Here is a 12415-nt window from a genome sequence, read left to right as displayed (position 1 = left end):
CTAATTAAAAATACTAGAATGACCTCATGTAAGATTTTCCAAAAATGTGCCACACATCGATTAATACTGAAATACGTACCTGGCACTGCATCTCCTCGGTTCTGATTTTCAACCCGGCAGCGGAACTTTCCGCTTCTCCGTTTACCATGCCGGGCTCCATTGCCAATAAATCTAGTGTTCTCATCGTGTGGACATACAGATCCTTGTCTAATTTAAGGGCTGCCTCTAGTACCAAAATAGAATCAGAAGCTTGCTCTTTTAGCTACAAAAATTCAATAAACAAATTATTAAAATACAAACATCACAGAAAACGAAAATATACATACAGGATACTCAATAACTTGGGCGTACTAAGCTATTAAAAGTTTTTTTTAACACAGCAGAAGTGCAATTAAATCTGCTGAAATAGCTGTATTAAGATTTTTAAAATACAGTAAAAGTTCCTATTTAGAAATCAGAAAATATGTAGAAAAGATACTTTTTTTTTTTTTTTTTTTACAGAAAAGTTAAAAGTGCTCTAAAGATTTGCTTCCACTGATTTATTCAAGAAATGTCTGTATGTATCAATGTGTCAACCACCATTTTAGCAGGCACTGGTAACAAAAATAAAATGATGCAGGTTTTTTCCTCCCCACATTCAAAATACTACAGCATAATGGGGCACCGGGATGGCTCAGATGGTTAAGCATCTTGGACTCTTGATTACAGCTCAGGTCATGATCTCATGGTCATGACTCAAGCCCGACCATCAGGCTCTGTCCTCGACAGAGCCTCTCTCCCTCTCTCTGCCCCTCCACTTGCTTTGTGTCTCACTAAATAAATATTCAAAATATTACAGCATACTAACTTTATATAGATATAGAATGTTTCTCTCCTCTCCCAACCCCTAGACTTTATATAGTGTTTCTGGTGCACTGGAGGTGTTAGAAAATTACAGAGATCATTTTCAAATTATGGAAACTCCCACATTTCCACTTTATATTAACTAGATTAAAAACTGCTATAGGGGTGCCTAGGTGGCCCAGTCAATTGGGGGGTCCAACTCCTGGTTTCAGCTCAGGTTATGTTCTTCCAGGTTTGTGAGATCGAGCCCTGTGTGAGATTCTCGGTCTCCCTCTTCCTGCCCCTCCCCTGCTCACACTTCCTCTCTCAAAATCACTTAAAAAAACTTTAATAATAACTGCTGTATTTTTGTGACTGCAAAAGTGATTTTATTTATTTTTTATTTTTTTGATGTTTATTTTCAAGAGAGACAGAGCAGGAGTGGGGAGTGGGGGAGGGGCAGAGACAAGAGGGAGACACAGAATCCAAAGCAGGCTCCAGGCTCTGAGCTGCCAGCACAGAGCTTGATGCAGGGCTCGAACCCACGAACTGCAAGATCATGAACTGAGCTGAAGTTGATCCCTCAACCAACCAAGCCACCCAGGCGCCCCTGCAAAAGTGATTTTAAAATATAATACATGTCAACTGTAAACTTTCTGGAAAAAATATGAAGATATCATCTGAAACTGTGATTTCTCTTACCTACTAAAATATGAAAATTGGACAACAGAATTGGAGGTAAAGGACTACACTGAAAAGCTCTGATTTACAATGGTCACCAAACTGTTCTAACAATAAAAATCTACATGTCACTGCTTCCAGACCTTGCCAACTCTCATGTACTTAAGGTAAGAGGAAGCATGTGAACATGCTCTGAACGCACCCCAGAAATGTGTAACTGATGCCAATACTCACTACTTTCAAAATATTTTCTGTTAGTTCTTTCTCCTGTTGCATCTGATTCATGCTAAAAGAGAAAAGATTGAGAATTAAATGTTACTCAAAAGACTGAAAATTCTATGAGACATCCTTCAAAATGAGGGAAAATTTAAATAAAAATGTTTTTAATAGTATTTTTCACTTCTAAAAACACAAAAACTCAATTTTGATGTTTATTTACCATTATTTTCTCATTTGTGTTAAAACAAAAACAAAAAAACAAAACCCTCAATATAAGACTAAACCTTACTGTCAGCAAAAGCTCATTTCTATCAAGTTAGAAACTATGCTCTCTAGCTCCAAATTGGGTAAGCTGCTAACCTAGAATTTAAGAATTAGTTTAGGGGTGCCTGGATGGCTTAGTCAGTTAGGCATCTGACTTCGGCTCAGGTCATGTTCTCACAGTCCATGGGTTTGAGCCCCCCGTCAGGTTCTGTGCTGACACTCAGGGCCTGGAGCCTGCTTCACATTCTGTGTGTGTGTGTCTCTCTCTCTCTCTCTCTCTCTGCCCCCGTCCTGCTTGCGCTCTCTCCCTCAAAAATATACATTAAAAAGAAAATTATAAGAAACTCCACAGATAATAACTTTAGTAATTTTTCGTATTCTAAGCTAATTTTACATATTAAAACAACTTCCCTATATACAGAACAAATACATCTTCATGTAAATTTAATTACATGAAAAAAATCTTAACGCTCTGGAGCAGGGCAAGTAACACTAAGAGGAAAGGCACAGGTCACGAAGCGCTCCTTTTTCCAGAGCTCTCTAGCCGAAGTCTGGATTCTGTACCCTCTGACTCCTCCAAACCTACCTGCACGCAGGCCTGTGCTATCCTCCAACTTTACTCCTTCGGTACCAGAGGTTATTAAAAACATGCAAAAAAATTTTTTTTCATTCTGGTGACAAAAAGTGCCAACCAAGGGTCCCATCTACCGACTTACACACTTAACTGAGGAGGTCCAGGTTTTGCCTGCTTGACAGGAAAACTGCTCTGAACAATTGTCCTAATTGCCCTTAAGAAGAGACAAGAAAAGGAAAACTTAATACATTGTAAATGTCATTCAAATTATTAAGTACTGCTCAGAACGTGCGCTGTTCTAAATTAGCTGAACTGCTAATCGGCATGTAATAGAACCTTCATAAATCATCGACATTTTATCAGAGCGCTCTTCTCATCTATGCAGTCACAGTTTACCATCAGACTCAGAGTTTCCAAGATCCTCTGAGAGATGTCTAGGGTACAGGGGCCCCTTAAAAGCACACCCCTGAAAGCCAGAGTGCAACTAAACAGAGGCTGCCAACACACTTGAGGTCTGTGAAAAAATTCACCATCTGTTGTAGAGAAGGATGGCCATGGCAGTGGTCGGGGGTAAAGAGGCCAGATCCATGTCCACATGCTTTGTCCCGGGAGGAACCTTACTGATGCACAGCAGTTCATTTAGCAGCATATTCAACACCGGAACAGACAAACTTGAAGAAACAAAAGGCACATATCTGCATGAGAAGCTTAAAATACACAATTTGGTATTTATGTTGAAAATAATTACATTCTTAAAGGACTAAATCTGAAGGGCTATTTTATTTAACTGTCTCAACAACTTACATGAAAATACTAAATTTCAGAGGTGTCTGCATGGCTCAGTTGGTTAAGTATCCAACTCTTGATTTCAACTGAGGTTATGATCTCATGGTTCATGAGATCAAGCCCTGCGTTGCCTGCTTGGGATTCTCTCTCTCCCTCTCTGCTCCTCCCCCCCCCACCCCCCCACAAACATGTAAAAAATATTAAATTTTGAGAGACTTAATTTAAAATTTTTCTTTATGAAAACAATGTAAACATACACAAAAGTAGTCAGAATATAATGAACCCCCATGTGCCCATCATCTAGTTTCAACAATTACAGACTGACAGCTAATCTGGTTTCATCTCTACTCTCGCTCACTTCCCCCCTTCCCGTACTACATAAAGCAAATTTTTAACATAATCATTTCTTCCATAAGTGTTGCAGAACAGATCTCCAAAAACTTAACTCAACAGGGCACCTGACTGGCTCAGTCAGAAGGGCATGCAACTCTTGAACTTGGGGTTGTGAGCTTGAGCCCCACACTGGGTGTAGAGTTTACTTAAATAAATAAAACTTTAAAAAAATTAACTCAATGTATTCACAGTACTAACTTCACACCTAATAATTTTTCAGTTGGGGGGTGCCTGGGTAGCTTAGTCGGTTAGGCTTTTGGCTTCAGCACAGGTCATGATCTTCAGTTTAGGAGTTCAAATCCTGTAGGTTTGTGAGTTCAAGCCCTGCATCAGGCTCTCTGCTGTCAGCACAGAGCCTGCTTCACATTCTCTGTCCTCTCTCTCTGCCCCTCCCCACCTTTCTCAAAAGTAAACATTAAAAAAATTTTTTTAAATACCTTAAAAAATTTCTCAGTTGCTTATCAAATACCCCATCAGTGTTCAATTTCCAACTGCATCATATACATTTTACTTTTTGGTCCACATTACTATCTCTTGACAAGCCTCAGGTCTATGAATGGACAGCCGCTCCCTCAGATTAAAGAGTTCTTTAATCTGGAGAAGGGTGGTGGGAAAAAGTGTTTAAACACTACTAGGGAGAACATGACCTAGTATAACTCTCTTGGGATGCAATCTGAAGTATGTGTCATGGGATTTAAAAATGTTTATACACCCGAGTCAGTGACTTAATATAACCAAAATCCAGATAACATTTTAGGACAAAGGTATTTAAGATTCTGTGATTAAAATTAAAAAGTAGAAACTAAATATCAATGGAAGAACAGTTAATTATCCACATGATGGAATTATCTCCAAAAAATGGGGAAATGTTCATCATATTATTCAGGATAAAAAGAAAGAAATCACAACACTACATAGGTTAGGGTATGATCACAACTTTCTTTAAAAATACAGGAGGGGCGCCTGGCTGGCTCAGTCAGTAAAGCATCCCACTACTGATCTGAGGGTTAGGAATTTGGACCCCACATTGGGTGTAAAGAGTACATAAAAAAATAGGGAGGAAAAACTACAAAAATCACACAAAAATGTTAAGAGTACTTATCTCCCTCCTCTATTATTTCCAATTTCTGAATTTTACAAGATACTCTTTCTTTCTTTTTTTTTTTTTTTTTTTTAAGTAGGCTCCATATCCAGCATGGAGCCCAATGTGGGGCTTGAACTCATGACCCTGAGACCAAGACCTAAGCTGAAATCAAGAGTCAGATGCTTAACCATGTGAGATACCCAGATGTCCTTACAAGTTCTTTTTAAATTGTGAGAGGGGCGCTCAGGTTGCTCAGTCAGTTGAGTATCCAACTTGATTTTGGCTCAGGTCATGGTCCCAGGGTGATGAGATCAAGCCCTGCGTCAGGCTTCATGCTGAACATGGAGACTGCTTGAGATTCTCTCCTCTCCCCGCCAGCCAAGCCCCCTCCCCGCTGCCCCACTCATGCTTTCTCCCGTTCTCTAAAATTAAAAACAAATGTAAATTATGAGAAAAAGGGGATGAAAACAAGTCATTTAGTATTGCCTTGACACTACTTATTTGTTAACAAATAAGCACCGATCCTAAAAAGATATTTTAATGGTTTAGAAGACAGTGACTGATTTATGACCAGTAAAAATGAATTAACAGAAAATCATATTATGTAAATAAGTATCACTAATTTTTATTTTCTTCATATATGTAAAAGTACACCACAACACTTAAAACTGTTTCAGGTGTGAATTTTCTCTACTTACACATCAAATGGTAGTAATAATAAGCTATCTCCTTACTGATGTTCATACGTTAAAAGGTGATTTAAATTCACCTAACAATCAAATACTTTTGTGTACCTTTTGAAAAGGTGTACATATTACCAAAAACATACAGAAATATAACTTGCAATTTAAGGGCTGGTATGAGAAAAGCATATATAGAAATAAAACAAAAAAAAACTAGTTTTTCAAAATACATTTCTTTTAAATCTTATATACCTTTTCTCTAATATGTCCAAGTCCCACTTCAGATGTGCAGCAACTTTAAGGGCAAGTAGTTTTAAAATACGATTTCTCTTGTTGTCAGGGGGAGGCTGCACCTGGTTTTGCTCATTCACTGAAGGCTTGGAAGCCTGTTCCAAAAACTGAACAATGAGCTGAACTGGTGCAGGATCTAGGATTTAAGAGAAAACAAATTCTGAAACTTAACTTTCAATTACGAAGATGCAAAAGGTTTCACTGTATTGGTTTTTGGCCACAAAAAACATCCCAACAGCTGTGTAGTCATGACGACTAAGGAGTGTGATTTATAAGAAGTGTGCTTAGGGACTGCATGCAAGATCAGGAAGAGTGGTACGGAGAAAGAGTTCACAGGTTCACGCAGAAGAAAACACTTTAGAAGAACATAATGGCTATAGATTTCCAGTTCAGCAAATAACCAATATCAATTAGAGGAACTAGACGTCATTTTTGGAATTACTGTTCCAACACTTAATTAGTGTGACCTGCATCAAGTTACCTCTCTGCACCTGTTTCTATCAATGCACAATAGAGGACACCACCACCTACCTGTGATTATGAACACCAAATTAGGTAACAGATGTAAATAAAGTATTAGGCCTGGCACCCAAAACATTCAATAAACGTTGTGGAAAAACAACGACATAACATCATACAGGTGGTAAAACTGCTTGGGTGAAACCACTAACTTCTCCCACAGTTGTCTCCATCAGTTAAGGCTGATGAGACGGAACAAGCGACATCTGGATTTGAACTCTACCAGCAAAACACTACTCAAGAAACTTACCTTTTCATACCAGTACTTCTTTCCAGAATCGCCTGGAGTTTCCCTCTTTCCCTAACAGCACCCACTAACTGGGATATGAATCGTGATCATATCCTATTACATGTGTATAGCATTTCCTGCTCTTGGAGGTTTTCTCCTTCTCATTTATAGACAAACTTCGGAAAAAAATAATTATAAGTCCGTAAAATCCCTTCGTTGAGAAACAAATTATTTAAATAAGAACCTAAAAGATTTTTGCATCAGGATCAGCAGGAGAACAGCAATTTCTCCGTCTCTAAATTGATCCCAGAGCTCAGCAGGGGTGTGTCAAAGCCAGCCTCCCCAACCCACGCAATCTCACAAGACCACCCGCCGGAGCTAAAACCCCAAACAGTAAACAGGCCAAAGGGAAGGCAGGCGGAAAGGCCTTTGTTTTACGTTTTTAAGCCATTCACAACGGTGCCCCCGCACTGGGATGCTGAATGTTTAGCGAGGGGGCCCCGCCAGGGCTTGGCTCGGCTTCGCGCCGCCTGGACCCCCGGCTTCGTGGCCGAGGTGGCGCGGGTCTAGAGAGCGCGGCGAGCGGTGCCAGCGGACGGGTCCCACTCCCCTCCGACTGTAGACGCCACACTCACCCGGACAGGGCTTGCGCAAATGTTTCTCCAGCAGCGACTCCTCCAACAGGAACTCGAACCAGCAGGTCTGCGGCGGGGTGCAGGGCCGGCTGGAGGTGGCCGCCTCCCGGTCCGCCGCCTCCGCGCTCATCCTGCCCCCGCCGCCGGTACCTCCAGGGACGCTTCCCGGCTCCAACCTGACACTCGGACGCGTACCACTGGCCTGTGACCTGCGGAACCTACGCGGGCGACGCGTCGCTCACAACGTCTCGGAAACCTACACAACCCAAAATGGCGGCGGTGCCCAGCCTGAGTCGAGGGGCCTAGCCCGAGTCGAGGGGCCTAAGTCCGCCTCCTTGCGCCACCGCCGCGCCTCCAGACCAATCGCTGTTCGATTTGTAGAGAAAGTGGGCGGGGCCAATCCCTAGATAACGCCTCGGACGGGTTGCCCAGGGAGACGTCTCGCCCAGAAGCTGGGTCACCAAAGGGTTTTCCCCTTTCTTGGGAGATTCTCAGCAAGAAAATGGAACCGAGTCATGTAGGGTTGCAGTGGACGTCGATGTCCTCATAAAAGACAGCGAACACTACATGTTTAAACTGTGATCCAGACAAAGCTTGTCTTCTTCGGTGCTTTCAATTTCCCCTTTCTGGATTTCTTCGCACTTAAGTCCTTTCAGCAGAGGCGCTCTATTATCTTGGGCACCTGCGCCCCCATTCCCTTCCTTAAAGGAGGCGAATGATGGCGCAAAGTGAGATCCAGCTTTTCTGTTACTTTTCAGAACTAGCTCTCAATATTTAGCGCCTAATTAATCCTCTTGATATGCTAGCTAGAGATATCGTTAACCCTATTTTACCTTTACCTCCCTTTTGTAATGTTCTTGTGTTTTTAAATTAACAAGTAAAATAGGAAACAGTGTTATCATAGATGTTGGAGACACCCTAAGAGTGACTCTAGGTTAAGCTACTTAACCTCTCTGGACCTTAGTGTGCATATTTGTGCTTTACCTTAGGACCGATAAGAAAATTCAAGGCAGAGCTTGAGATAATACAGGTAAATGAATTAATATAGTTCTGCTTTTTAAACAAGACTTGACATCCAAGAGCATTGATAAATATCACCTGATCTCATATGGTGGGGGTTTTTTTGCAAACTATTTTCATACACGAGTCTAATATTCTCCCGTAAACAAACTCATTACACACTTTTTAGCCAATGAAGAAAATGAAGTTTCAGAATTATCATTTGCCCAAGATTTCCCAACAAAGAAGGGGCTGAGCCACAGTTTTGGTGAACTTTCAGTTGTCCCCAGGCCGCTTCCACCATGGGCTTCACAGCAAGGATGAGATCAATCACTTATGATCATTTCCAGAATGAAGATGGAAGGCATTTGCAAGTTTATTTATTTTTATTTTTGAGAAACAGAGACAGTGCGAACAAGGGAGGGTCAGAGGGAGAGGGAGATACAGAATCTAAAGCAGGCTCCAGGCTCTGAGCTGTCAGCACAGAGCCCGACGTGGGGCTCAAACCCACGAAGGTGAGGTCCTGACTTGAGCCAAAGCCAGACGCTGAACCGACTGAGCCATCCAGGTGCCTCTACAAGTTTTAAGAAAAATCAATGGAAATAACTCCTTCCTAAGTGAAAGTAAATCCGAATGGTCCAGTGTCCATCATTGCGTTATTCTTCCCCTTCTGCCCAGCCCTGTACTGCCTCTCCTCTTTCATTTTAGTGTTCCCTGGGTCCTGTGCCTGGCCCTCTTCACACTGTAAAAGCCATCCCTGGGTCACTCACTCCCAACTCCTGCAATTCTGTCCCAGGCTCTGAAGAAAGCATGTTCTAAATAAAACCATGGAGACTAAATTAAGAAAATACCAACAGGGAGATTAGTTATTTTCATAGAAGGTTTGGCATGTTTTACTCACCACTTAGGCATAAAAAGATGAGGAGAAAGGGAGAAAGGACAGATCCCATGTCCTCCAGCCCAGTGAGAAGAGTTGATGACCGCATTTCCATCCTTTATCAAGTATACTGAATAGCTAAGGGACAGGTTTGAAGTTCATATTGGAAATGTTTGAATAAGCACCACTTATGAGGTGTCAAAATGAAAATGTCCAGAGGGTGCTGAATTTTTGATAATTAGTATACAGGAAAAAAATTTAATAGTATCACCCGCTCATTTGTGAACTCATTGTATGTGGGCACTGATTTAGCACTTCATGCATTGTCTTAGTCCATTCAGGCTGCTCTAACAAAATACCGTAAACTGAATGGCTTATAAACAACAGAAATGTATTTCTCACAGTTCTGGAGGCACAGAGTCCATCAGGGTACCAATATGGTTAAATTCTAGTAAAAGCCCTCTCCTGGACCACGGACTATCAGTTTCTCATGGCATCTTCAATTGACAGAGCAGAAAGGGAGTAAGTTCTTTCAGAAGGGCACTAATCTCATTCATCTAATCCTAATGATTTCCCAAATAAAGGTCCTGCCTACTAATACCATCAGGTTAGGTGGCAGAGTTTCAACATTTCAACAGATGAATGTGGGAGCACAAACATTTACTTCCTAACATGCATATTCTCTTATTCAAGCCCTGTGAGGTGGATTTCATTGTTATCTTCTTTTTCAGGTGATAAAACTGGCAGAGAGAAATTTTTTAAAACATTCCTAACGTCACATAGCTATAAATGCCAGATGTTAAGCATGAATTTAAACAACATGAACTCAGAGACTGAAATCTTATCCCATGCACTATATATATAGACCTCTCTAATAAGAAAAGATCAAAAACAAAAAACAAAACAAAAACAAAAACAGCAAACAAAAGCCCAGCCCAGCAGAAAACTGGGCTGAGGTCAGGAAAATGCAATCTACATAAAAAGAAATCAGGGGCGCCTGGGCGGCTCAGTCGGTTGAGCGTCCGGCCTCTGCTCAGGTCATGATCTCATGGTTCGTGGGTCCGAGCTCCATATTGGGCTCTGTGCTGACAGCTCAGAGCCTGGAGCCCGCTTCCGATTCTGTGTCTCCCTCTCTTTCTGACCCTCCCCTGCTCACGCTGTCTCTGTCTCTGTCTCTGTCTCTGTCTCTGTCTCTCTCTCTCAAAAATAAATAAACATTTAAAAAATGTAAAATAAAAAAAGAAGATATCCGAATCCCAGGTAAACCCTGAATAAAATATTCAGGCTCATCAATAATCAATGAGCAGAGTTTGAAAAGTTAATTGACATGATTGCAGATTCCAAACTGCAATTAACTTTTTTTTTTAATATTTTATTTATTTTTGATACAGACAGAGACAGAGCATGACAGGGGTAGGGGCAGAGAGAGAAGGAGACACAGAACCAGAAGCAGGCCCCAGGCTCTGAGCTAGCTGTCAGCACAGAGCCCGACGCGGGGCTCGAACCCACAAACGTGAGATCTGACCTGAGCCGAAGTCAGAGGCTTAACCGACTGAGCCACCCAGGCACTCCCCCCCTTTTTTTTTTATTAATGTTTATGTATTTATTTTGAGAGAGAGAGAGAAAAGGAGTAACAGAGAGAGGAAGAGTGAGCATCCCAGGCAGGCTCTGGGCTGACAGCTTGAGCCCACAAACCATGAATGAGATCATGACCTGAGCCAAAATCAAGAGCTGGATGCTTGACTGACTGAGCCACCCAGGCGTCCCCCAAACTGCAACTAACTTTTACAAAAAGAAACCACTTTTCTTGAGTTTTGGTGTAGTATCAAAGAAGAAAACCACAATTATCTGAAAAGACTCAATGAGACTCCTTTTTAGAAAAAAAATTTTTAAGTAACTTCTACAACTCAAAATGGGGCTCGAACTCATGACCCCACCATAAGAATGCTCTACCAACTAAGCCAGGCAGGCACCCCAAAATATTGCTTTTTCAACCACTTATTTATGTGAAGCTGGATTTTCTTTATATATTTCTACCAGAAGAACATGTAGTACCAATTTGAATGCAGAAGCAGATATAAGAACCCACTGATTTCTATTAGTCATATATGAGAAAGAGATTTGCAATAATGTAGAACAAAGCCACCTCCTTACCAGGTTTTTTAATGAAAACAAGGTCATTTTGCATAAAATTATGTCAACATATAGTAGGCTTACATTTTTATTATTTCTATTACTTATTATTTATTTTAATTCCAATATAATTAATATATACTGTTAGACTAATTTTAGGTGTACAATAGAGTGATTCAACAGATATTTATTTTTTATTTAATTTATTAAATTTTTTAAATGTTTATTTATTTATTTTTTAAATGAATTTGTGTTTTTTTATTTTTTTAAATGTTTTTTTAAATTTATTTTTGATACAGAGAGAGAGAGACAGAGCATGAGAGGGGGAGGGGCAGAGAGAGAAGGAGACACAGGAGCGGAAGCAGCTCCAGGCTCTGAGCTAGCTGTCAGCACAGAGCCCGACGTGGGGCCTGAACCCACGAACGTGAGATCTGACCTGAGCCGAAGTCGGAGGCTTAACCAACTGAGCCACCCAGGCGCCCCAGTGTTTATTTATTTTTGAGAGAGAGACAGAGCATGAGTGGGGTAGGGCAGAGAAAGAGGGAGACACAGAATCCAAAGCTAGCTCCAGGCTCTGAGGTGTCAGCACAGAGCCTGACAAGGGGCTCAAACCCAAGAACTGTGTGTGAGATCATGACCTGAGCCAAAGTCGTAAGCTTAACTGACTGAGCCACCCAGGCACCCCAACAGATTTCTTTTTTAAATTTTTTATGTTTATTTATTATTGAGACAGAGAGAAACAAAGCATGAGCAGGGGAGGGGCAGAGAGAGAGGGAGACACAGAGCCTGAAGCAGGCTCCAGGCTCCAAGCTGTTAGCCCAGAGCCCAACGTGGGGCTCAAACCCACGAACCATGAGATCATGACCTGAGCTGAAGTCTGCTGCTCGGCCGCTTAACCGACTGAACCCCCCGGGCACCCCCGGATTTTTATTTTTAATAAATTTAGGATTCCTGGTTCCATTGGGCGATGCTACCATTTTGGATTGTACGGATTTCCAGGATGTCCTAAATCTTGCGTTCATCCCTAGATCCCTGAGGTTTTTAAAGGAATTAAATATATTTTTAAATGTTTATTTTTATTTTTATTTGAGAGAGACAGAGACAGAGAAAGCAAGAGTTGGGGAGGGGCAGAGAGAGAGAGAGGATCCAAAGCAGGCTCCACGCCGTCAACACAGGACCCAATGCAGGGCTTGAACTCACAGACTGTGAGATCATGACCTGAGCCA

At 41.4% G+C, this 12415-nt stretch overlaps 1 protein-coding gene across 2 annotated transcripts in view; it reads right to left on the bottom strand.

Moving 5' to 3' along the window:
* The window catches only part of INTS8 (integrator complex subunit 8), a 48648-nt gene extending 41164 nt beyond the window's left edge, over positions 1-7484 (bottom strand). The window contains exons 1-6 of one of the 2 annotated variants that reach the window (XM_029923174.1): positions 7181-7484; positions 5759-5933; positions 3091-3231; positions 2703-2774; positions 1738-1789; positions 80-262 (exon numbers count right to left, since the gene is read on the bottom strand). In XM_029923174.1, coding sequence (XP_029779034.1) covers positions 80-262; positions 1738-1789; positions 2703-2774; positions 3091-3231; positions 5759-5933; positions 7181-7310 — 753 coding nt within the window. In that variant the 5' untranslated portion in view covers positions 7311-7484. The remainder of the gene's footprint in view (positions 1-79; positions 263-1737; positions 1790-2702; positions 2775-3090; positions 3232-5758; positions 5934-7180) is intronic. The other variant, XM_029923173.1, reaches the window with a different exon arrangement.
* Positions 7485-12415: the final 4931 nt, after the last annotated feature.

Source organism: Suricata suricatta, chromosome 15, assembly GCF_006229205.1.
Source record: "Suricata suricatta isolate VVHF042 chromosome 15, meerkat_22Aug2017_6uvM2_HiC, whole genome shotgun sequence".
Classification (NCBI taxonomy): Eukaryota; Metazoa; Chordata; class Mammalia; order Carnivora; family Herpestidae; genus Suricata; species Suricata suricatta.
The sequence above is the reverse complement of the archived record's forward strand: the minus strand, read 5'-3'. Positions and strand labels throughout refer to the sequence as shown.